This window comes from Coturnix japonica, chromosome 6, assembly GCF_054131305.1.
Source record: "Coturnix japonica strain WE chromosome 6, WE-NBRP24, whole genome shotgun sequence".
In the NCBI taxonomy this organism is placed as follows: Eukaryota; Metazoa; Chordata; class Aves; order Galliformes; family Phasianidae; genus Coturnix; species Coturnix japonica.
Window position 1 is genome coordinate 40,114,637 of NC_140668.1, and position 24,323 is coordinate 40,138,959.

General features: G+C 53.4%; 4 protein-coding genes across 15 annotated transcripts in view; 2 read left to right on the forward strand and 2 right to left on the reverse strand.

Moving 5' to 3' along the window:
* The window catches only part of LOC107319466 (uncharacterized), an 83,425-nt gene extending 81,194 nt beyond the window's left edge, over nucleotides 1–2,231 (forward strand). The window contains exon 8 of the mRNA XM_085551343.1: nucleotides 690–2,231. The gene's annotated coding sequence lies outside the window, so the exon portion shown is untranslated. The remainder of the gene's footprint in view (nucleotides 1–689) is intronic.
* Nucleotides 1,110–6,377, reverse strand: LOC146760601 (uncharacterized). Its single transcript, XM_085550611.1, has 4 exons — nucleotides 5,956–6,377; nucleotides 5,024–5,114; nucleotides 4,504–4,959; nucleotides 1,110–4,324 (listed from the first exon to the last, which is right to left on the reverse strand). Exons 1-4 carry the CDS (start codon nucleotides 6,375–6,377, stop codon nucleotides 4,115–4,117), a joined length of 1,179 nt encoding a protein of 392 aa, XP_085406737.1. The 3' UTR covers nucleotides 1,110–4,114.
* On the forward strand, nucleotides 4,946–13,715 carry PMFBP1 (polyamine modulated factor 1 binding protein 1). 9 transcript variants are annotated; one of them, XM_015874263.3, is made up of 14 exons: nucleotides 4,946–8,411; nucleotides 8,656–8,819; nucleotides 9,218–9,451; nucleotides 10,082–10,183; nucleotides 10,263–10,371; nucleotides 10,702–10,957; nucleotides 11,047–11,218; nucleotides 11,392–11,580; nucleotides 11,741–11,896; nucleotides 11,974–12,306; nucleotides 12,618–12,727; nucleotides 12,803–12,877; nucleotides 13,045–13,138; nucleotides 13,340–13,715. In XM_015874263.3, the coding sequence occupies exons 2-14, from the start codon at nucleotides 8,757–8,759 to the stop codon at nucleotides 13,424–13,426; spliced, it is 1,980 nt and encodes a 659-aa protein (XP_015729749.2). In that variant the 5' UTR covers nucleotides 4,946–8,411; nucleotides 8,656–8,756; the 3' UTR covers nucleotides 13,427–13,715. The 9 variants fall into 9 exon arrangements, 8 of the variants coding, with proteins under 8 accessions (XP_015729749.2, XP_085407426.1, XP_085407427.1 ...); XM_085551300.1 differs by having other exon boundaries at nucleotides 4,946–7,676; nucleotides 8,035–8,819; XM_085551301.1 differs by having other exon boundaries at nucleotides 4,946–6,914; nucleotides 8,035–8,819.
* DHX38 (DEAH-box helicase 38) lies at nucleotides 13,445–24,252 on the reverse strand. Of its 4 annotated transcripts, XR_014947600.1 has the most exons (27): nucleotides 23,789–24,252; nucleotides 23,158–23,342; nucleotides 22,906–23,010; nucleotides 22,313–22,472; nucleotides 22,083–22,201; nucleotides 21,879–21,955; nucleotides 21,503–21,658; nucleotides 20,436–20,597; nucleotides 20,243–20,350; nucleotides 19,253–19,365; nucleotides 19,008–19,145; nucleotides 18,574–18,760; nucleotides 18,300–18,485; nucleotides 17,716–17,856; nucleotides 17,424–17,534; nucleotides 16,906–17,022; nucleotides 16,565–16,672; nucleotides 16,339–16,451; nucleotides 16,165–16,259; nucleotides 15,567–15,775; nucleotides 15,329–15,483; nucleotides 15,098–15,253; nucleotides 14,889–15,023; nucleotides 14,680–14,805; nucleotides 14,226–14,321; nucleotides 13,851–13,972; nucleotides 13,445–13,713 (listed from the first exon to the last, which is right to left on the reverse strand). XR_014947600.1 is itself a non-coding variant. In XM_015874242.3 (26 exons), the coding sequence occupies exons 1-26, from the start codon at nucleotides 24,091–24,093 to the stop codon at nucleotides 13,629–13,631; spliced, it is 3,675 nt and encodes a 1,224-aa protein (XP_015729728.2). In that variant the 5' UTR covers nucleotides 24,094–24,252; the 3' UTR covers nucleotides 13,445–13,628. The 4 variants fall into 4 exon arrangements, 1 of the variants encoding a protein (XP_015729728.2); XM_015874242.3 differs by lacking the exon at nucleotides 16,165–16,259; XR_014947601.1 differs by lacking the exons at nucleotides 13,445–13,713; nucleotides 13,851–13,972; nucleotides 14,226–14,321; ... (1 more) ...; nucleotides 14,889–15,023; nucleotides 16,165–16,259 and having other exon boundaries at nucleotides 15,172–15,253; nucleotides 16,339–16,474.
* Nucleotides 24,253–24,323: the final 71 nt, after the last annotated feature.

Consider the following 24,323-nt stretch of genomic DNA (forward strand, 5'->3'; position numbering starts at 1 on the left):
GGAGCAGTCTTTGGGGCTGTGGTGAAATGGGTAGCCTCCAGGCTGTGAGGTTAATGCAGAGCCACGGCTGTTTGTATAGCTGCAGTCTTTAAGAGAGACTTGGGAAAACTAGCTTGGATTCCAATGAATATTTACAATTATACTGATCCAAAGCTGAATCCAATCACAGCACTGCAGTGTGCAGTTTTTGTGCATCAAAAGAAAATGAGAGGAAAGCAGGAAAGATGGAGCTGCGGAGCTGCCTTTGGAGAGACTTCCCTGCTTGTGGCAGAGCTAAAATGCTTTATTTCTGATAGAAGCAATTTATTCTTTGGGCATTTTGCTTGATATTAGAAAGTTCCTGGCTGTTTTTTGAAGTGAGAGTTTTCAGTAGATGGTCTTTAAATCAGAGTAAAAGAAAGAAATATTGAGTGTTGTAGTTTATAATCCTGATATTGCACTAACAAACTGGAACTAAGGGAGCATTTCCAAGCTAGAGTGGAGACACTCCCCACTTTCCACTTGCTGAGTCTGAGGTTACCATGTTCAGGAGGCCTGGGCAGAGCTGCCCTTGTTAAAATCATGCTTTTAATGTGACATTTGACTGATGACCAGGCTGTGCCATTAGACAGGCTGATCCAACAGAGGAAGGAATGCAAAATGCTGTATGAACGTTCAGTGAAGGTTGGTATTGGCCTTTTTTTTTTTAGCAGAAGATAAAAAAAGAAAAATGTGTCGGGAATTGCTGCACATGAAGAAGATGGAAGACCTACGAGTGCAAGACTATTGCAGAGAACGCTGTGCAGCAGAGTAGGAAGAGCGTGGTGAAGCGGAGGTACTGCTTGAGTTGACAAAAGAAACAGCACCAAAAGCTCATCTGACTGTACTGCCAGCTGATCAGCTCTTCTGCATGGTGCCAGGGCAAGTCAGCTTGGGCTCTCAGACTTGTATGCCTTCTGTTGGCAGCTGGGTGAGCTGTACTAATGGAAGGGGGACTCTTCTGGTTGCTTTAACACCTATGGTGTGCCCATCCATTCCTGCACTGGGAGGTTTTCCAGAACTCTGACACAAAGGAGCAGCTGTGGAAGAAGGCAGGTAGGAGGTGAGACAAAAGCACAAGTCAGACTGGGGACAGAAGTTATAGTTTTTATTCAGACATTGCACGGCGTGCACAGGACATCAAGCACGTTGCTAAAATATGGCTGCAGCACCAAATGCTGCCTGCTGCCCTAACATATGGGGGCTGTGAATAACCCATGGCTTGTTGTGGTCCTGGAGTACCAAAGCACCGCTGCTTTTCTTTAATTACAAATGTTTAAGCTATATCTTTCCATTCCATCATGCAGATGTCCTGAAGCACCACGGCAGCATCGGAGCAGGTGTTTTGTGAGAAGGCATGTTATGATTGAAGCTACAAGAATGTGCGCTTATATTTACACAGGGTTTATTTACAAGCACACCTGACCTGGGACAGTGACAGCTGAAGAGCAAGCCTGCTCCATCCCCACAGTCCCAGCAGGCAGCATGTCTCCACACCTGAGCAGAAGACAGCATGGTGCAGTGTTCAGACTGTGCTAATCCTGTCGTGTGTTTTGAAGATGATGTGTTTCCTATTGCCCTTCACCTCGTGGCTGCACAGATCCTATCTGCTGGATGGCAATCTTAGAGGATGCTGATGGGAAATCCCAGGAAGCTGCTCTCTGATCTAAGTCACGCTGCTGGTAGAGGGAAGTCTGACACATGCAGGCATGGCACAGGGTGTTCCCTGCCGCCTGGCACACACTGCAGTCGATAGCCCTCAGCAGGAACTTGCATTCAATATCATACTGTCTAAGAGGCTTAAAATTGACTGCAAAGCTTCAGTATGACTACAGAAAAAATCTTGTTTTCAGTTTTTCCTCTGGTAGATCGCTCCAGAATGAGACAGAGCAATTTGGTAATATATTCATAGAATATGGATAGTGCATCTGCACTGGAGTATTTGGAATTGCATTATGTAATATGAAAAGCAGTCATTCATCTGAACTTGTACTGTGGTACCACCTAAAATACTTGGTGATGTGCAGCTCAGAGGCCTCAGAAGCAAAAATAGGGTCTTCTATTTAACTGGTGTAGGTGAATTTTTTTCCCTCCCTTAATGAGATTATATTTAACTTCTTTTTGAGGTTAAATGACCCACTGTATTTTCTGCTAAGCAGTTTGACACAGCATAGGACATATTTACCAAAAAAAAATCTGCTTTTTATTTTGTAGCCACTCTGTGCTAATTTATGGGGCACTGACAGTTCTTATATCAAAGGGACAATGATAAATCACACCACAAACACTGTACACCAAACTTGATTTTATAATCCTGTCACTCTTCCCTTCAGCCATCACTTCTCTGCACTAAGGAGACTTTCAGCTTTTCCTCATATGGAAGATATTCTTTGTATTTTATTTGCCTTGTTGCTCTTCTCTGAAACCCTTCCAACTCTATTTTTCTTGAGAGAAGCCAACCACAGTTCCATATGGTCATCATGACACAGTCTCCGCTATGGCTCTGTTCAGTGGCATATCTCTGATCTGTTCTCTGTTATTTTCCTAATAATCCTTAACAGTCGTTTTGCCTTTTGGACTGTGCCTGGGCACTGAGCAAATATTTCCATACAACTGCCCCTGTCAGTCGCTATCTGGTTTTATCTCATGTAGCCCCAAGCATTCAGTCCTGAAGAGGGAACAGTTACAGCACCCGGAGCTGCAAGCAAAACCTTGCAAGAAAGAAAGTGCAAATGTCCCAGAACTTCTGCAGGGTTAAGACCACCTGGATGTGTCTCATGTCTTCAAAATCAAGGACATCTAAACATCTGAAAAACAAGACGTTATGAATTAAGATCAGCTTCATGATGCTGCAGCCCTGTCCCCTGCCAGACACGTCAGCCCTCTAGTACCCACCCTACAATGGAGGCCACACAGCACTGCAGCCTTCTCTTTGCTGAAGCAAAGCTCGGGTGCAGGTCAGGCAGGAGAGCTGGGAGCTGCCCACATCAGCCCTGCATTTGGGCAGTGAGCTTCCTAAAACAGCTCCACCTGCACCTGCTGTGGTCACCCTTTCACCCTTACTGCAGGGATACTGCAGGGTACTGCTTACCTTGTGCAGGCTGTAGGTAGACAGGGATCAACAGAAGGACACCCTCGCCTACACTGCCACCCCTTAAATGAGGTCTGTGCAGGTCAGATCCTGGCTCCAGCCCTTCCATCACTCAGGTACATCACATGCACCTGAGCTCCCCCAGGCCGGCCCTGCCAACCCACCAGGTGCACAATCACAGGCCATAACTCAGCGTTTCAGCTACAGGGTCAGAGTGAAGCTTAACCATAAAGAAAGAAAGGGCCCGAGGTCCCTCTCTGGCTCTTTTTACAGTGCTGTACCTTCCTCCCCCCTTTTACATTTGAGATTCTCCCTCTGGTTCCCACCACAGGAGTCTTTTCCACTATGCAGCTCCCCCTCTAGTTTCTGACTCCCCTCAGCCACCTTTTCCTTTTATCTTTTGCTTCGTTGCTGCTGATGCAGGAGGAAATCCCCAAAACTGACCCTGGAGTGGCTGTGCAGGAGCATCATCCCTCTCTCCCTGGGCTACAGCTGCAGGAAGAGCCCAAGCACCACGTTCTGTGACCAGACCTCAGCAGTGCTGCTTTTTCTTTGCTCCTTTCTCTTCCTGCAGCATTTCTGCTTATTTCCAGCACACGGTTCTTACAGAAGCACGTGGCAGCTCCTGTGCAGCCGTGTATGTCCTCAGCCTGCAGGCAGACGGAAGCACGATGCAGTAACGGTGGAGCTGGTTGCTGTGCTGCCATACGGCTCTGAGGGACACGGGCGCTGCCAGGGAGCTCCGGGCTGTGCTGCTGGGCGCCTCCAGCTGAGCAGGGCTGGGCCCGACCCCCAGCTCCTCCCGTACCGCTCCGTGCCCCTGCCCGCCCCCACACCGCTGCTGACTGCCCGCAGGAGCTGCCCATGCAGCACAGCAGCCTCCCACCCGTTTCCACCACCGATGCAGTTTCCTCCCGCTGTTTTCTGTCCCTGCTCTGGAGGGTCTCTCTCTCTCTCTCTCTCTCTCCCCCAGAGCTGCAGTGTTTTTGTTCCCCTAAGTGTTTTTCAAGTATCTGGCTGAGTCTGTGGGAAGGATAATGAGATCATTTCGCTGCAGAATGCAAAGCCATGCAAACCTTCCCTGTTCGTTATTTCTCCCCTGCAGACTCCGGCCACGCTGCTGCTAATTCCTATTTGTTGATGTTCCGCAGCAGCCAAACACACACAGTGCGCCCCGGCCGGAGCCCAGATGTGGCTGGAGCCGATTCCATCTTCCTGCGAACAGAGAATTGCGAATGGTGGCTGCAGTGACAGCGCAATAACCCTCACGGCTCATCGCAATTCCACACTCCGCTCTGCTTTCCCTTCCACGAACCCAGCGGGCTCTGCGGGTGGAACGGGATCCAACCCCCCCCCCCCCCCGATTTGCCCGTGTGTCCGCCCGGTGCCGGTACCGGGCCCCACGATGCGCCCCGAGCTGCCTCAGGACGGGTCCGCTCCGGAGCCCCGCACACGGCGGGGGAGCGCAAACGGGACCAGCTGACGGGACCAGCTGACGGGACCAGCTCCCGAGCCGCTGTACCGCAGCCCCGGCCCCGCCGCCCCCACCGGGCGGTTCCCGTGGGCGAGCGGCCAATGGAGGCGGCAACTCCGTGTGTGCCCAGCAGGGGGCGCTGCGGGGCGGGGGCGGCCGAGCGGCCCCGCAGAACAAAGGTTCCGCCGCAGCGCCGCGCCCCGGCGGGAGGAGCCGCCGCCAACGCGGGATCGAGGGATCGCGGGGCGAGGGCGACCCCTGCCGGGCACCAACGGACCGACACGGCCGGCAACGCGGCTCTGACCGCACCCCCCCCCCATGGGGCTCCGGCTCCTTCCGCCGCCCTCCAGCCCTGCGGCTCCCGCTCCCGTCGCCTCTCACCCCGCTCCGTCCTGGCCTCGGGCCTCCCACGCCTCCATCCTCCTCCTCCTCCTCCTCACTTCCAGCCTCGTGCTGCGCAGCTCTGTGACCTGCCGCCCATGTTGGCCTCCACGTTTCAGTCTGGACCCACCCTTTAACACCAAGTGGAGACTGAAAAGGGGTGGGAAGGTGTCAAACAGATGGAAGGGCAAGCGAGGAGCCAAAACAAAACGGGAAGGAGGCTGAGAAAAAGTGGGAGTCCTTCCCTCCTTCCCTTCCTTTCCCCCATCCTTTCCTCCATCTTTCCCCTCTTCCTTTCCCCCTTCCTTTCTCCCTTCCCCTTCCTCTACTCCTTCCTCTTCCCTTTCCCCTTTCTGTTTTTCTCTCCACCCCTTCCAGGCCTTGTCTTTACCATCTGAGCACACCCAGGACCATCTATTGCTGTCGTTGTGTTTGTTTTGAGGGAAGAATGCGGCCCTGTGGAGGTGAAGCCTAAGCTGTAAAAAATGCAGCTATTTTTCCTGCGGTTGGAGTTATTTTTAACACCATTAAGTTCTCATATGGGTATTTTTCCACTCATTCCGTAACTCGGAAATATTTGAGAGGAGGTTAATCAAACATTGGAATTAAGTGCATCTTCAGGCAGAGGCTCAGCATGGAAAAACTGAGCTGCCAAACAGACTGTTGTGGAGAGGACGGAGCCAGCAGAGCTGGGACGGGCTGGGAAAGGAGCAGGGCACCAATGGCCAGTGGTGGGACAGCAGCTGCTGGGAAAGGTGCTTCCAGCAGAGTGATGTGCCCATGGTGCCAGTGAGTCAGTTACAACCAGACAGTGTTCTCAGGACGTTGCATTATGAGCATGGGCAATAAGTACTGAAACTGAGCTGAAATCACACGTAGCGATGGCCCAGAGGCAGCATTCTGTCCGTGCTGTGGCAGGTACAGCAAGGAAGGAGCTGCCAGGGAACGGAATTTAACCTCCGTGCAGGGGACTTGTAGGCTCTGTATGTACTGGGACGGAGATCCTTGCAAAGCACTGCCCGGAGCTGCTGGGTGCACAGGGAGATGGACCTCGGGGCACTGGGACAGCGGTGCGGGGCCTGGCTGGACAAAGGGGACGAGACAACAAAGGGCAGAATGATTTAACACCATACCCACAGATTGTTCCTGATTTTCAGAGAGCAGCAACAACGCGGGCACTGCTCTGAACAGCACCCTCTGAGGATGGACGTGAGGAACCACGTTCAGCCCACGATGTTTGACAGTGACACGGGACCCTGGGATCCAGGCCTTGGGGATGGCTGTACGCACGGAGGTGCCGCGTTGTTTCCAGCTGAGCGGTGCAGCAGCTCCAGAGCTGGCTCTATGTGCTGGCACGGAGCAGCAGCGGGTGCTGCTCTCGGGCTGTGGCTGCACACATTGGTGTGTGCACATTGAGCACCGTGCTGCTGCTCCAGCGACACTGCGCCGCGTTCCGTCCTCCTTCCCCACCTCTGCCTGCCTGCTATGGATGGAATCTGGGCTTTGTTTTACCGATTTCTATTTAGTATCCTAAAATATTCACTCCGAGTTCCGCATGACAGACGTCCCTAATCTAATCTCCACGTCTGCTTTCTAATTTTCGCAGTCAGGATAAAACAAATCGGCCGCCGTTAATTGCCTGCGCTGCAGCCGGGAGCTTTGGGCCGTGATTTACGAGCTCGGAGCAGGCGCTCTGCAACGCATTTTTCTTAATTTATTTTTAATGAGTCTCTCAATTAATTTTCTTGGAAACATCTTAATGATGTTGGAGGCGGGTGTTAATGAGGTTTGCACCAGCGCCTCATTTTGCATATCTTAAAGTACTGAATGGCATCATGAACACAGGCCTGGTCCTAAAACAGAGGAAGGAACAGGACACGGAGGAGACGCCTTGCTCAGCTCCCACCTTGCTCAGGCACTGGGGCCATGTGGAGCTGCCAGCAGCATTCAGTGAGCACACCCAAATGGGGGACCCCGGCAGCAAGGGCAGGCAGAGGGGCAGAGGGGCAGAGGGGCAGAGGGGCAGAGGGGCAGAGGGGCAGTGCCACACGCGGCCCCGTGGCTGGGGCTCATCTCAGCAGACAGGACCAAGCCCTGTGCTCAGCATCCCGGCTCCCTGCCGTGTTCCCGTGCTTTCCCTGGGATGTGGGCACTGCATCCCATCCCCTGCTGCGCCCATCGGTGGCGGCGCCCCGGGGTGAGGCTGGGCTGCGCAGCGCCCGGTAATTGCCGTGTGTGTGTGGCTGGAGGCAGCAGCTGGATCGCTTTTGTTTCCTCACAGCATGTCAGTCTTCATTACACCAGAGAGGAATGAAAATGGATTCACTTTTGTCCCAGCCAGAATGTGGCAGCTGTTTAATTTCAATTAACGTGGCACTGAAAAGAATAACATTGCGGCAGTAATTAAAGTGAGACAGCTCCAACCCCAGTGCTGCTCAGCATGCGGTGCCGGCTCACCCAATGGAGCCACTGCTCCAGCCCCGCGTTCTCCCGGCAGCAGGCAAGGAGGGCAGGCAGCCTGGCACGGCTCGGCACGGCTCAGCAGTGCAGTGCTGCTGGGAAATGCTGTTCCTTTGCACTGGCAGAAAGCAAGGCTCAATTCGGTGCAGCAGTTCTGCACAACAGTGCCAGTTCCCAGCTAAAGCACCTCTCATGGAACTGCAGAGTGTGGAGTGGGCATGGCAGGAGGGACCGGGAGCTCATCTGTACCAGGTCAGCTCCTTCCCACAGCCACAGGCACCTCACCAACCCTGGGCAGCATTAGGGCTGTGCTCAGCCCTCTCGGACCCATTTTCCCCAGCAGCTCTGCCAGACCCCCGTGCTGTGGGCAATGTGCTGCTGGGGCTGCTGGGCCCAACCTGTGCGGGTACCACAGCTCACGTGGCAGAGGGATCAGTGCTGTGTTTTTTCCCACTATTGATCTGGTGCTTTAAAAGGGGGAAAAAAATCTCCCTGGCTGTCTAAACACTATTGATCCATGCTGGGAAGCCGCACAGACAGGGAAGGGCGTGGAGAAATTGAAATTTAATTTCCAACAACTTGTTCCTGTTACTTTTACCTTTTTGGACAGAAACACGGAGCAGCCGCCGCCGTGGATGCGGTCGATCCCTCGATCCTCTGCCAGCACTGAGCAGCTCTGCCAGGACGCAGCCCAGGGCATGGCACCAACACAGCCCTGCTCTGCACCTCGGCACAGGGATGGCACAGAGACGTGACGGTGTGAACACGAGAACAGCACGAAGCTGCCAGAAGGTTCCGCCCCTGCCAGCACCGGGCACAGTGGTACCAGGAGCAGTTTGCTGTGCTACAGCCTGGCCGGGCACAGTGTCACTGGGTTCTGGTTCCAGGCATTGTCCTCAGAACCAGCCCAGGGCCGGGCTGCAGTGAGAAGTGTGCCATGCCGTGCTGGGGATGCAGTGTGCACAAGGGGGAGTGTGGCGTAGGGAGGTGAGAGCTGCTGGCACTGCTGGGCCCTGACCCCTGGGGAGTAGGGACTGATGCTGCTGGGGTCGGGTGAGCCCCGTGTGCCCCCAGCCTGGCGGAGCTGCTGCACTTCACAGGGAGCGGGTGCTCCTGGGACTTGTTGCAGCACCGATGGTGTGAGCAGGGCTGGGTGATGTCCCTGGCTGCCCCCTGCCACGGGACCCAGGGCTGTCTGTGGTTGTCTTGCCCCATGTTCTGGTCTATCCAGCAGAGAGAATGTGACCAGAACATGGCACGTGCAGTGATGTTCCCACAGTGAGGTGCCAGCCTAGCGAGACCCAGGGAGGGTGGCAAGGGGCAGAGGTGTCCATGGCAGAGCTGAGCAGCCCCACCCCGCAGCAGCAGCAGGAGGTGGAGTCCTGTTGGTGCCAGGTAAGCAGTGCTGGCAGTGGGTGTGCACAGCAGGTTGGTGGGCAGGCGGTGGGAGGCCCTGGGCAGCCATCACCTGTGCCAACAAAGAGCCTGGGAACAGTACGAGGGCTCAGGGCACCCAGCTCTGCTGCAGCTACTCGGTGCAACTGACACCATTTTTCACAGCTGCCGCAGGTTACACCAGCGTGCTACAGAGCTGGGCAGCGGTAGGGCCTGAGGCTCCCGGGAGGTGGCTGAACACAGTCTGCACCCAGCAGTCCAGAGCTGCTTGCTGACCAGAACCTGGCCCTGCAGCACATCTGTCCAGCCCCGCTGTCTGTCGGGGGCTGCAGGGTGGGCTGACGCCGGGTACCACTCAGACACGACACAGACAAGCTGCTGCTCACGCTGTGTCCTAGGGCCAGAAAGAAGCAGCAGTGCTGGAGCCACAACATGGAGGGGCTCAGACACGCTGGGACTCACAGCAGCAGGACACACCAGCCTTCCTACAGACTCTGCAGGAGGACTTGGACACGTGCAGGCACCTGACCCACGTGTGGCTGGCCCAGCTGCAGCTGCAGCAGCGTGTGGTGGAGCAGAAGCACCAGAACCTGATCTCCAAGAAGCTTCAGCACCAGGCAATGATGGAGCAGGTACCGCTGCCCCGTGCAAAGGCCACAGGCTGGGCTGTGCGAGTTCCACACCCTCAGCCACATCCCCTGCAGCCACCTCAGACCCAGCAAGGCACCACTGCTGCCCAGCAGCACTGCAGAGGGCAGTGACCAGCCCGTGGAGCACAGGGCACGTTCCAGCTGTCACACACAGGGCGAGAATGCAGCACTGCACTCCCAGCTCCAAGCAGGCACAGTTGTTGTGGGCCTGTCTGCTCAATAGAGCAGAGCTGGGTGTCTGCAGCCCCCATGGGTGGGGGGCTCCAGCAATACCAACCATTGTGGCACTTGTTCCATCCCTGCAGCTTGGGAGCCACAGAGCTGGGCTCGCTGCCCTCCTCTGTGCCCCAACATGGGTCAGGGGCTGCTGTCTAGGGATGCTGGGGGGCAGCAGACACTGCCACCACGGGAGGGGCACCAGGGTCTGTGTCAGGGACCAGGGGCTGCAGCCCCATGGGCTGGCTGTGTCCCTTTGCCAAAAGCCCATCCCAAAGCCCACTGCCATCATGCTGCCCCAGCTCAGCTTCCTCCAGCCCGTCCCAGCCCCTCCATGGCAGAGCACGGCACAGTGCGCTCTGCTGGGGGCACACACAGCGCTGCACCTCTCCACAGGAGCAGGACACAGCTGGGATAGAAGCCACCTCTGCAGATTCCTGCAGTAGTTCCAGTGCCAGCGATGATCTCCTGGAGGAGCACACAGAGCAACTCGTAAAGGTCCGTGCCTCAGGCACAGAGCCAGCAGTGCAGACTGCCAGGAGCTGGCAGGCAGTGCCCCGATGTGCTGCTCCCACAGCTGTCCGTGCAAGCAGGATCAAAGCACCAGAGGCAGATGTGTGCAAATAAGGAGCATCAGTGCTGGGCACAGGACACGTCATCAACAGGGCACAGCTCTGCTAAGGAAGGTAGGAGGGCACAGAGAGGAACATCTATGCTCATGGTGCCAGGACAAGTGGGGCCTGCAGCCTGCTGCTCTGGCAGCTCCAGCATAGAGCCCATGGTTGCCATGCTCATGTGCTATGGCAGCACTAAGGGTATCCTAGTGCAACGTGGGGGAAAGAGTGAGAAAGGTCCATGTGCATTTGAGGCATCACTGGGTGCAGAGTTACAGGACAGTGTTGCCCTAAGGTAGAGGTGGGCAGGTAGCACACGGCCCATGGCACACAGGGCCCTGAGCGCTGCAGGAAGCAGCCCAGGAACACTGAGGACAGTCAGTGCCCAGATCTCCACTGCAGGGCTGCGTCCTGCTCCTCTCCTCTCAGAAGCCCAGGGCAGGAGGAGGCAGTGCCAGCAAGCAGCCCAGGGCCCAGCACAGTCACTGGCAGCACAGAGCTGCGCACAGCACAAGGAGGAAAAGCTGCAGCCACGTGCAGGGAGCAGCACACAGTGCAGGGAGGAACAGCCACGCTGTTGTGCAAGGAGCAGCACGCAGCACCCAGCTGGCAGCAGCACAGCGGAACCACGAGCACTGCAGGAGGTGGCAGGAAGCAGGTACGTGGGCCCTGATTCCATGCCCCAGCACAGGCAGAGCCCTGCCCTGTGCCCTCTCTGTAGAGGGAGGGGACCTAGGGCTGTTCCAGTTGTGGCCATGCTTGCAGGGAGCTGGCAATGTGGCTCCAGATGGAGCTGAGACAGTGGCAGCAGGAGCAGCAGGTGACTCTGGAGCAGTCACTGCAGCACATGCACGCTGCTACCCACGCCAAACAGGAACTACAGAAGAGCCAAAGGCAACTCCTTGCCCTGGAGGAGCAGGTGGGCAGCAAGACAAGCTGGGGGCACTAGGGGGGCTCAGCTCGGCGCACTGGGCACCCCACTGCCTGCAACAAAGCACATGCAGCAGGGAGCTGGAATCCACAGGGAGAGGGCACAGGAAGCAGCACAGGAAGCAGCACTGTGGCCTCCACTCATGTGGAATCTTCCTGCAGCTGAGGGCTCAGAAGGAGCAAAACCGGACCCTGCAGCGCAGCCTGGCACAACAGCAAGAGGTGCTGTCAGCCACCATGGCCCAGGAGATGCAAAACTTGCAGCAGCTCAGTAGACACAGGCAGACAATCCATGACCTGCAGCAGAAAGAAACCTCCAGCAGAAAGCACGTGTCAGAGCTGCTGCAACAGGTGACGACAGGAGCAGGGCAGGCGCAGGATGCAGCCAGCTGCCATGCAGCTCCCTGCACCTGAGCTGCAGAGGGACAGAGCCCACCTTGCTGGCCCTGAGTGCAGCTCCAGCTCCCTCTGTCTGGCCATTCCCACTCCCAGCCCCCCCTTGTTCATGCAGGTAGAGGAAGTGGCATCCCTGAAGGCAGAGCTGGCCCGAGTCCAGAGAAAGATGAGCCACAACCTTCCTCTGCTTTCTCGCTATGAGGAAGAGAGGCAGCAGCTCCACAGAGAACTGAAGAAGCAACAGAGGGCGCAGGAGCAGAGCCAGCAGGAGGTAAGCACGGCCCGAGCCTTCCCACTGCGCACCTGCACTAAGGAACAGGTCTGCTCACCGCTCTGTGCCATTGGCAGGCCCGCTCCAACCAGGATAAGCTGCAGCAGCTGAGCAGCAGAGTTCAGTACTGGCAGCAGTTACAGCAGGACACTCAGAGGACTCTGGCTCGGCGGGAAGAGGAGCTGTCTGTGTGCAAGGCAGAGCTGGCTCTCAAGGAAGAGCTCATCAAGGCCATGAAACAGGCTCAGGCCAGGAACAGGAAGAACAGCCCAAGGGCAGGAGTGCAACCCGAACACCAGGCACCGCTGAAGGACAGAGCCTGGCCTAAAGGCAGGGCAGAGGTGGAAAGGCTGGGCGAGGAGTGGGCAAACAGCAGAGCCAAGGCCAACAAGGGAGGAGGCGGTGGGTCTGTAAGCAGCAGCAGTGCTGAACATCTTGTTCTTTAAATAGTCCTCCTTTCTCTGTTGCTGGAAAGGTGTCCTCAGCATGAAATTAAGTTTCTGTCTGAGAGACTGCAGAGGTAATGGTCCCTTCATACTCCAGAGCAGCTACCCTAAGACACAGGCAACTGCAGACTCACAGCTCAGCCCCAAAGGCCATTCCCCCCACACAGCTCAGCTCATGCACCTTCCTTCTGCTCTGGGCATGTAGAGGCTGAGTAGAGGAGGACCGTGTGAGTTCAGACACAGCACAGAGGACTGTTTTGTTTTGTTTTCTCCAGGTAGAAACCCTGTATGCTTCCTACAGCTCAGTCTGCTCTAATAGCAGTAGGCTGCACCAGGACAGGAATCTGATGCTGGTCAATAACAGCCAGAGTTTGAAAGAGCAGATGTGAGTAAGAAGCCTTACCCAAGTAGGCTGGGGCTGATGGCTGCCTTCTCACAACTAATTCAGCCTCATTTTCAGGCAGTCAATTGAGAAACAACGACACAAGCTGCAGCAGCAAGTCAAGCAGGCTGCAGAGCTTACAGGCGAAAACCAGTAAGTAATGACCATGGGAAGTGGGTCTGAGCACTTAACTGCCACCCACAGGGGTGGCATGGGACAGATGAACTGCTTGGACTACCCAAGCTCCTGCAAGGCTAACAGAGCACCACTGTTTCTGCACCACCACCTCACCTCATCTCATTTCCCTGCCTGTCCTCCAGACATCTTCAAGACAAACTGGATAGCTTGCACATGGAAAACACATACCGCAGGGCTCAAACACATGTACAGTACTACAATCATGAGCAGATGAAGGTGAGCAGACTAACAGTCATAGCCTGTCCCAAAACAGTGCTAAGCTGATGCTCTTCTGTGTACAGGGACAGCTAGACACTAGCTGCCTGCCCAGGGTATAGACCATGGGAGACTTGCCATTGCAGTAGTCCAGGCCAGAGCTGGGCCAGGAACAAACTGTCTTTGTCTTCCATGCCAATTTAATTCTTTGCCTTGTCCCAGGCTTTACAGGGCAGCAACCTGACTGCACGAGCCCTGAAGAACTTGGCAGGGCTGTCTCTGCCTGGAACTCACCAGGATGAGAAGTGAAACAAAGCAATGGAAGGGTTAAAGACTGACAACTTTTAAACAAATAAAATTACTTCTGTTCTGTAGCAAAAATAGTACAGAGCATCAAAGCCTTCCTGGGCCACAGGCTGTAGAGAGCCTCACAGCAGTCAGAGGAACTGAGCCCTAAGACTCAGCTGCTCCTGGGAAGTCTTTATGCCCCAAAGCAACAGGGACTCCCTTCTCAGAGACCAAAGCGGGCTGGGGTACGTCGTGGCGTCAGGGGCTCCCCCTGCTCCTTCCGTCCAGGTGTATAGATTTTAGTACATCTGCCAGGAAAGGACAATGGTGATTAGTGGAATATGAAAACTTCTCTTGCATCAGGAACACCCGTGGGGAAGTTGTGATCCTCCATGCAGCTCACTACTGCTCTTAAGCAGGAAACCCACAGCGTTACAGCACTCACCTTGAACTGCCCAATGGGTTACGGCGCTCCTGCTCCTCCCTGCGGGCACGCAGCTGCTCCTCAGCCAGAGCCATCTCTTCCTCCATTGCAGATGCTTCCTCCTTTGCACGTCGGCGGTTCTCCTGCAGTAAAGCAGCAGCAAATCAAGAACAGGTAGAGGCCTGTGCAGCAGCAGACTTTCCACAGGCCCACAACCCTGATCTCTCTTTGTAAAAAAACAAACAAACAAAACCAAATAGCTTGAACTTCCTCCATCATAACAGGAGTGCAGTGGGGCTGTATGCAGCAGGAACCCCACCCAGGCACACACTCTCCCTTCCAGTGTAGTAGGCTGCTGTTTCTGTCTCCCATCTGCTCCTGGAAAGGAGAACCCACCTGACGTGACTTGCCAGCATGCTTGATACTATAGAACATGGGGCCCAACTCTGCCAGCCACTCTCCATCCACAGCAGTGACACACTGCATGTATTCCTGCAGGAACAGAATAAAAGATCCAGTTAGCAGGTTGACAGTCAGGGCCTGGCCACCACTGACAGAGCCATGGCAGCTTCCTCCCTCCTCCACTTCCTGATGGCATTTCTCCTTTCCAGACAATTCCTTCTGACTTCAAAAGTTTCTACGAGCTGAAGTCGGTGAGACTAGAAGACATCTCACATAAGCAAGGAAAATATCACGAAAGAGGCAAACAAGACACTGCAGACTACACAGATACACGCAGTTGCTAGAGATGAGAAAGGGACCTCCCAAGAGATCCTACTATCACAGCAAAGCTCCCCAGCTCCCCTGGAGCACAGCTCGCCCTTCCTGCTAGCCCTCAGCTCAAGCTTACCTTGGTGGTCATGACCAGTTCATGATATACAATGTAATCTGGAGTGTAGCCCATGCCAAAGAGGGAGCTGGTGGGGTGCAGGTGGCAAGGCATTCCTGTACGGATATTGACATACTCTCCAATGCCCTGCATTGGAGAAGTGTGGTTAGCGCACTCGTTCCCAGTGGGGAGGGTCTCTTATCACCCAGATGAGCATAGACCCCTCTCACTTTCAGCTTTGCAGCTTGATGGAAATATGCGGCACAGATACACTTCCTGACCACATCCCAGTCAGTACCACAGGATGCCAGGCTCATGCGCTGCTGCACCATAATGTCCTTGAGCTGGGCACGCACCTCCCGCACCTGCACAGATACACACAGTCACATCCCTCGCCCACGTAAGGCTCCCTCCCCGAACCTCACTGCCACAGCCTCACCTTCCGCATGGCCTTGGCATGAATGAAGTGCTGGTTGCACCACAGAGTAGAGTAGTTGTTGTTCTTCCATTGCAGGTAAACATTCAGGTAAGTTAAATGATCACTCTCTGGAACAGCAAATTTCTCCCGCACTTGGTCACTCTCTTCCTCTCGGCCCTGAAGAATAAGCAAAGAACACATCAGTCAGAGCGCAGATGAAGGCCCCAAGCTGCCAGAAGATCAAACAAGTACCTTAGGCCGATAAAAGATGGCAGGCACAGACAACATGGACACAATGAGCAATATCTCAGAGCTGCAACCCATGTCACATGAAACAATGAGCATTTTGGAGAGTGCAGGATCCAATGGGAACTCCACCATCAGACGTCCTGTAGAGGTCAGGCCACCTGCAGGAATACTGTAAGAATTAGCAGCTGGGCAGGTCCTAACAGTTCTGTGTGAGCTGACAGCCTGCCCCTGTAGCCAGTACCTGTGTTATCCAGGGCCCCCAGAATCCACAACTGGTACATGGAGTTGAGCATGTTGTCCTCAGGGGGTGGATCCATGAAGTGGAACTGCAGCAGGTCCTGGACACCCAGAGATTTGAGCAGAAGCACTACATTGGCGAGGTTGGTGCGCTGGATCTCAGGCACTGTGGTTGTCAGCAGCTCATTCTTGTAGGCGCTCTGGGTGTAGAGCCTGGGGGAAAGATGCCACGAGCCTGCCCCTCCATTTCAGGCCACTGTGTTCCGCACTGAATGAGCAGCCATTCCCAACCCAGCCAGGCACAGCACAAAGCAGCAGCTCTGCACTCAGACATGCCAACAAACAGGACCCCAAGGAAGTTCTTCCTCAGGCCACTGTGCTGCCTCCCCAGCACATGAGGGCACCTGGGCTGCAGTGTAAAGGTATACCCCCCTCCCCCCCCCAAACAGAGTCTTTCCCAGGGTGCAAACTAGACTCAAAGAAAAGCCTTGAGAAAGCTGCCTTTGGCTTGGCTATTAGCATGAGAGCATTAAGGCACCTGGTTCAGCAAAGGTGGAAAGAGTCAAAACTGAAGATTGGCAAGGGAAGAAATGAGAGCATACTCTTTTCTCTGCAGAGACACTGGGTCCAAACCAGAAAGCCTCAATGCCTGCCCAGAGTCCTCATCCCCACAATAGGCTCAAGACAATGATCAGCTCTTCAGTGAGGAAAAGAATACATAGCCAGATGTCAGATGTGAATTACAACAGGGACAGGAACACCAGTAGCAAGCCTACCTGAAGCAGTGACCCGGGCCTGTTCGGCCAGCTCGGCCAGCTCTCTGATTGGCATTGGCTTGACTGATGGGGTAGATCTGCAGTGCATCCATGCCTATACGGGGATTGAAAACCTGAAGGGCACAAGGAGGGCAGACTGAAGCAAGAGGAAGGCTGGGTCACTGCCACAGAACTCCATCAACCCAATGCCAGAAATCCATGAACAGTATAGGAAACCTTTACTTACCTTCAACTTGCAGTATCCAGAGTCAATAACAAACATGATACCATCAACTGTCAGCGAGGTCTCTGCAATGTTAGTGGCAACAATGCACTTTCTGACCCCATCTGGAGCCTGCAAACATACCAGACATCAGTCAAATTCCTCATGCAACAGCCTCTGCACCACTGAGCAAGACTGTAGAGCAGCCATACAGAACTTAGAAGGACATGGGTGACTTCTTGGGAAGTTAACAGGGGCACATGCTTTCCCTTGCTCTCTAAGTACCACACAAAAGACATCTCTGCACCTCTCCCTCATGCCCAATAGTCTTCCCTGTTCTAGTTTAACCTCTGCCACATCAGCACCTTCTGGAAGATCTTGGCCTGTAAGTCTGATGGCAGCTGAGAATAGATAGGCAGTACAGCAAGTGCAGGTGCCTTTTCCAGCTCCTCAAGGTGCTCCACAATTTGTTCTGAAGTGACCTAGACACAAAGAGGACTGTTAACATAAGATTAAGAAAGTACAAATCAGAATCACAGAATTGTAGGGGTTGGGAGGGACCTCAGGAGATCAAGTTCAACTCTTTTCCACAGGCTGAACAGACACAGGTTACTCAGCCTTTCCTCATACATGAAATGCCCCAGAGGTCCTTAATCATCTCTGTATCCCTTTGCTGGACTCCCTCTAGGAGATCCCTGTCTTATTTGACCTGGGGAGCCCAGAACTGGACACAGTATTCTAAATGTGGCCTCACCAGGTCAGAGTAGAGAGTGAGGGTCACCTCCTTTGACCTGCTGGCCAGCCTCTTTTTAATTCACCCCAGGATAACACTGGCCTTCTTGGCTACAAGGGCACGTTGTTGGTTCATGGCTTAACAACTCACCTCAATATCCTCCTGACCAGGCATGAAGACAAGGATGTCCCCAGGAGCACCAGACAAATGGACCTGCAGAGCTTGTTTCACTGCAGCCTCCACATAATCCTCTTGCGGTGTCTGAAAGACACAGTTCACATCAGACACTAGTAATCTCATCTGCCCCACTTTGTGTATAAGACTGCAACATAACAGTTATCCCTTGTATTTCCTCTCTGATCACTGCAGAGGGGGGCATACCCAAGTTACAACCCTTACAATCCCTTCACAACACAAACTCTCTCTACTACATTGACCATACCTTGCTGAAAAGAATATCAACAGGAAAGGTGCGCCCAGGAATGTGGAAAATGGGAACATTCCCAAAAAAAGAGGCAAATTTATCAGCATCCATGGTGGCAGAGGTGACAACGAGCTTCAGATCAGAGCGACGTGCTACCACCTAGAAAACAGATAAAAAGGACAATAAACAAGTGGTATTTGTATGTGGGTCCAGGCTTCTTCCATCACTACTGAAAAAAACAGCAAAGGGCTGAGCTTCCACTGTACTCTAGAAACACTAACCACTAATGCCATGGTACGAAAACACACACTGTCCAGTTAAAAAGACAGGCTGTCCCCAGCTGAGAAAGTCTTACACCTGCAAACACCTCTGTAACTAGAGCTACTTTATACCAGCAAGCCTTTGGCAGTACACTAAAGGGGAGATTTAAGAAACAAAGAACAAGATGTTTAAGCATCAAGTGCAGTCAGAGATGCAGCAGTCTCTGTTCATGATCTCTGCTCTGACCTGGGGGAGAAGCACTAACCCTGCCAATATTCTGCCCTAAGACCAGCTCATATGCCCCGTGTTGCTGTCCTCCTGTAGCCCAGGCTCACACACACCTCCCGAAGCAGGCCAAAGAGCACATCAGTATTGAGCGAGCGCTCGTGTGCCTCATCCATGATGATAGCACTGTAGTTGTCCAAGTCAGCCTCTCTCAGCGACTCACGAAGGAGGATCCCATCTGTCATGTATTTGATTATCGTGCTCTCTGACGTGCAGTCTTCAAAGCGGATGGCATAACCCACCTGGGGGGCAGAGATATCAGCAAGTCTTCAACAGCTCTGCATATGCACTGTCTAGAGGCTGCATGCCTACATATGCTGCCAGACTCACCTCCTCTCCCAGACGCACTCCCATCTCTTCACTGACCCGCTTGGCAACCGACATGGCTGCCACTCTGCGGGGCTGCGTGCAGCCAATCATGCCATAGTCTGTGTAGCCATCCTCATGGAGGTACTGCGTCAGCTGAGTTGTTTTACCGCTCCCTGTCTCCCCTACCACAATCACAATGCTGTTGTCCCTGAAGAAAGGGGAACAATATTTATTCATACACCACAAAGACAGCCTTCTTCATTCATAGCCCTGGCTGGCCACACAAAAGCAGTCCTGCTTTGGCAGAAGAGCTGCTATCAATCACACAAAGCAATGAGCTTTGTTTTCAAAGATTCCAAACAGAACACATATCTAGGTAAATTTCTCACTTGGGATCCTGAAATGTAAGCCAAAGCCCCAGGGTTACACTACGACTGGTTACCGAGCAGTCATACCTGAGGATGGAAAGCAGCTCCTGCTGCACAGCAAAGATGGGCAGATATTGTCTCTGCTCCAGAATCGACTTCTTCTTGGCAAACTCACTCCTTGCTTCACTTTTTTCTTTCATGTGTTCAGCAAACTTCTGCTCTGTCCTAAGGAAACATGAGAAGTCTTGAAGCTGTCTCCTCACACACTTTGCTTTGCCTGTAGCATAGGCATAACACCACCAGCTAGGCAGAAATCATCCAAAAGCTCCTACTTGTAATCTACTTTGCCATCTTCTGTCACCATCTCATCCTTCTCCTCTTCCTTCTTGATCCCCATAATGTCTCCCAGTTTTGTGCCTGCCAGCTCCCAGTGTTTATGCTGAGCCTGGAAGCACAAAGAGCAGTGTAAGTACCACAGCGGGGACTGAAAAATCATTCTCCTTCTGTCCTACTCCTAAGGCTAGAAAATCATGTTTGCCTCAATCCCCTGGTGCTTAAGGAGAGAACACACATTTCCTATATCAAGTCTCCATCCTCCAAGCAAACTGGGGCAGAACTTTTTTAGACACTGGTTTGGATAAAGACACAACAAGCACAGGATGATCAACAGCCCTCTACGAATACTGTTTCAGCTGCTGACCCTTCCATTATATTTACACTTAAACAAACAACAATCTGAACCAGAGCTAATCTTCCTACTATTAACAGGTATCGACAGGTACTCTCACCATTCTGTTTTCTCTCACGCTTCATAACAGGACTTCCCACTTTCCACTCACAGTACACCAGCTCAGATTCAGTTTACTATGAACACATCTATGCTTTCCTAACTGCTATCATGTAAGCTTTAGAGAAAGTCTTTCTATTAGGGAAACATCCACAAAGACTAATACACCACCTTCCTGTATATTCTTTCTCAAAAATCTTTTGCTGAGACATGGTGAGATCTGTCCTGCTACCACACTGAATGTTGACTGTGCCTGAGCTACACGGTATTCTTCCACTTGCTCTTCTCTCCCCATCCAAATGCCCTTTGGATCACACTCCCCAGCACAAATGCACAGTAATTAACATCCCAGGCAGTGCCTAAAGAAGTCACAACAGCTACTCGTGAGACAATGCAATGAACTGGACTAACAGGATATGTCAGATCACACAAATAAGGGGAACACATTACCATTACCATCAAAGCTTATATTCTACAAAGTCCAAACAAAAGCTGTGAGGCATTACATAACACGTACAGTGAGGTCTCAACATACCCTTTTACGCTCCTTTTGCTCCCTGTGCTTGCGCACCAACTGGCTGCCCTTTCGGGCTATGATGGCCAAGTCAGAAGTGGCATCCTTTACAGGGATGACTGGCTCTGGCTAAAGGAAAGAGGCATTGCTTCAACACAGAGAGCTCACATTTGTGAGGCTCCCCATCATTGGCACCGTTAGCCACAGCTTCTACCTGTTTTGTGAAGACTATCCTCCCATCTAGGAAAGGAGGCACCAGGTTATGCACCAGCAGATGCACTTTGGCTGAGTTATCCTCTTCAAAATCTTCATCCACTTCAATCCGATGAACCACACCACTGGTCAGCATGCGATTTGTCTCCCAACGCTCGTTATCCTGCAGGAAAGAACATATCAGAAGATTTTAACTATTACCTTCCATTATCCAAAATTCAAGAACCACACATTACCCAAACTAATTCCAAGGCAATAAACTAAGTAACACAGCTAGCTGCAAAGCACTACAACACCATGAGCAAATGAGGATGGCTTCATTTATTCTTAAAAGAAAAAGTTAAAAGCAGTTAACTACTGAAGGCAAATCTGTAACTGACTACAATACACACCACAGTTACAGTACACAGCTTTAAGCACTGAAATGATCCAATGCTGAATCTGTTGGTCTTCCTTCCCCAAAAGGGAAAGAGCTTGGAGACCCAAAGACAAAAATAAGTAAGCCTGGAATGTGGAGGAGTAACACTGAAGGTTACAGAGACCACAAATAAGCATTAGGAAAAGAACACTATCTGAAGACAAGTATGGTAAATGGAGACTAGCCACATAAAGTACGGAGTAAACAGAATTGTCTCAAAGGAAATGGAAGGCAAACAATCTACAACGCCCCTACCATACACTGAATACGTTAGAAAGCCTGGAGACAAACCTACTTTTATGCTGAGGGAAGCAGCTCTGAGAGTCCGCCAGAGGAACAGCAGACAGTCTTAACAATGTAATCTATGCCCCCTGCATAGCATAGCCCTTCAGATTCCTGCAGCTCTGAACACTCATCCACTGCAGTCACTCTAATGGTAAATTCCAACCCATGCAGGAGATGCAGGACTGCACTTTCCAAAGAAACATAACAATAGTTTCCTTTTGAGCCTCTCATTTGGTATAGGCCAGGACAAGGACAGCCTTTTTCCATCTGTCAGCCAAGCCCATCAACAAGTGGGTCTCTCCAGAGGCAACGAAACAAGCAGCCTCTGTACATTCAGAGCAGCCAGCTCCACATCTTGCCCCTACCTCGTTGATCTGCCGCCGCTGTGCAGAGATACGCTTCTGCTTTTGCTTGTGCAAGTGTTGCTCCCGCTTTTTCACATACTCGTCAGAGGAGTAGGCCAAGGGATTGTGAAACTCATCATAGCCTTCATCCATCATATACCAGTCCCGGTCTGCTTGCTAGGAGGAGAGAGATGCAGCGCTGAGCTGTGTTGCTTGCCCAGCTGGGATAGACTCTAGTGCCAATCCCCACCTGGCTACTGGGAGAAAGCTGCCTACTACCAGTGGCCTGGTACAACACCAGTGACAGACTGAGATCCTGCTGGTGCCTTGGGGTAAGTGGCAGCAGCCAAGAACCTGGTGACTACTGAGCACCCTGCTCCCTGCCCAGGCTTCTTACCCGTTGGTCGTCCTCCCACTGCTGACGCTCCTCTTCTGTTTCAAAGGCAATGCCCTCCTCCCCGTCCTCACGCCACCCTAAAGAAAGTGAGATGGTCAGCACAGGTGACCAGTCCCACCAGGCTGTCGCATGCAGAGGAAATCCCACAAAACCTGTGCTAACGCTACACAGGGGCTCTGTCACCTCCCACTCTAGGCTCCTCACCTCTACCTCTGGACAGTCGTGGTGTGGACCCCAGGTGTTTCCGGTCATCAGCCCACTCATTATATTTGTAGGACGGGGTGGGCAATGGTGTCTTATCTGAATACTTGCTCCTTACAGACCTGAGAAAACAGCACAAGAGAGAAATCAGTGCACAAATACAGGTGTTCATTTTACACGTTCCCTTTCTCGCAGATCACCAAATCACAGCCTGTATGCCCAACTACTGATACCTGTCCCGGTCTCTCCGATCTGTGTCCCGTGACGCCCGGTGGCTGCGCTCTGAGTCTCGATAGGAAGGTGTGGGAGAAGGAGACTCCCACTGCGAGCGGCGGGAACTGCTGCAACCACTATCATCCTCCTCCCAGCTGGAGCGAGACGGTGTGGCTGCATCTAGCAGAGGAGATTGAGTTTGACGTACAGTGTTCAAACAGTGACCCTAAGAACCTAGGGCCACTTTATACCTTCTAACAAGGAGCACAGAGAGGGTTCCCATCTGCTCTCCTTCTAAAGGTGTTAAAACACATCAACTCCAAGGAAAACTGCCAAAGGATCACATCTCTATCACATAGACTTAGAACAGACCTCATTGGGCAGGGACTGGCCAGATCTTCACACACACCTGGCAGATCATTCCTAGTCCCAAACTCCTGGAAGAACATGGAGTTTTATGTGTGTCCTAACCACAAGTCTTAATAAATAAATAAATAAATAAATAGGCTTCTTCATTTGCACTTGTACTAACAGAAACAGCAGAAACCTCCCAAAATTAAAAAACTTTTCTTGTTAGGCCTCATCTGAGATCTCTACCAAGTCCCACTCCTACCTTTGGGACGATGCTTGGGACTCTCTGGTTCACTCCTCCTGCTGTTCCGCTCCACTGAGCCATCTCTTTCTGATCTACTACTGTGACGACTTCTGTCCCAGTCCTCTGTGGACAGAAAACAAGGTCAGGTGCCCCACGTACAAACAAACTTCCCAGATCTGTCCTAAAAAATGCACTGAGCATTAGTCAAGGGCAACAGAATGGTAACAGCTGAAACCTAAGCAGAAAGTCTCAGAGGTCTCAAGTAGTTACCACGGTCTCGTTTACGATCGTGGCCTCGATCCCTGCTGTGCTCCTTCTTGCGTTCCTTCTCCTTGGAGGAGGCAAACACCCCATGTTCACGGCGCTCTCTTTCCCGCTGCCGGCTGCGCTCCCAAAACTCCTCACTGACACCACCCGTGTAGGAAGGTGTTTCCACATGGACGGAGCGGTAATGCCTGGAGAGGAGAACGGAGTTAAAAACATTCCACGTGCTGAGGAACAGCCAGCACCTAAATTGTGTCCTGCAGCTGCAGTCCTGAGCTCTGCTACAGCAGCAGCACGAGGCTGAGGACGCTCTCTCCACACTTTCCTGATAACCCGAACATCCCGGACTTTACACACAAGCACTTCCCAGCAAACTGCTGCTTCCCAGGCGCTGCGCACAGCTGGTGCTCGCAGACCTGGCGCTGTGCACAGCTGGTGCTCGCAGACCTGGCGCTGTGCACAGCTGGTGCTCGCAGACCTGGCGCTGTGCACAGCTCGGCCGGTGCTCGCAGACCCGGCGGCAGCTCGGGCCATTGCTGTTATAATACCGCAGGCCATGCTCGGCTCACAGTGGCGCTGTCCCCGCCCCGTTGCTGCTCATCGCACCGCCCGCAGCTCCCGCCCGCTCAGCGCCCACCTGGTCCCGCGGGCGCCCCGCCCGCTCCGCTCCTTGTCCTCGTCCTCGTCCTCGTCGTTGCTCCCCGCCTCGTCGTGCCCGTCCTCCCAGTCCCGGTACGACGCCACCCGTGACCGTTTCCCGCCGGTCCCGTGCTCCTCGCGCTCTCTCCGTTTCTGTGCCGCCAGCAGATCCAGCCCCAGCAGCGACACTCGCGGTGCCGGCGCTTTGAACACGTGCTGCTCGGTGGTGCCGCGCGCCACCAGCCCGCCCGCCTCAGCAGCGGGGCCGGTCCCGGCCAGGCGGTGCAGGGACGCCTCGGCCATCAACGTCGGTCGGTGCGACGCCGCGGAGGGTCGGACCAACGGGACGAGGAGGGGACGGGTGGGACCGAGGGAACCGCCCCGCGATACAGCGCCAACAACAGCGGCTGGGTCAGCGACACGAACAGCACCGGCAGAGCGCCGCCATGGCCGGCCCACAATGCTCCGCGCCAGGAGCCGCTCTAGGCCTCCAGCACCACAGACAGAACAACGGAGCTCGGAGGCGGCCCAGG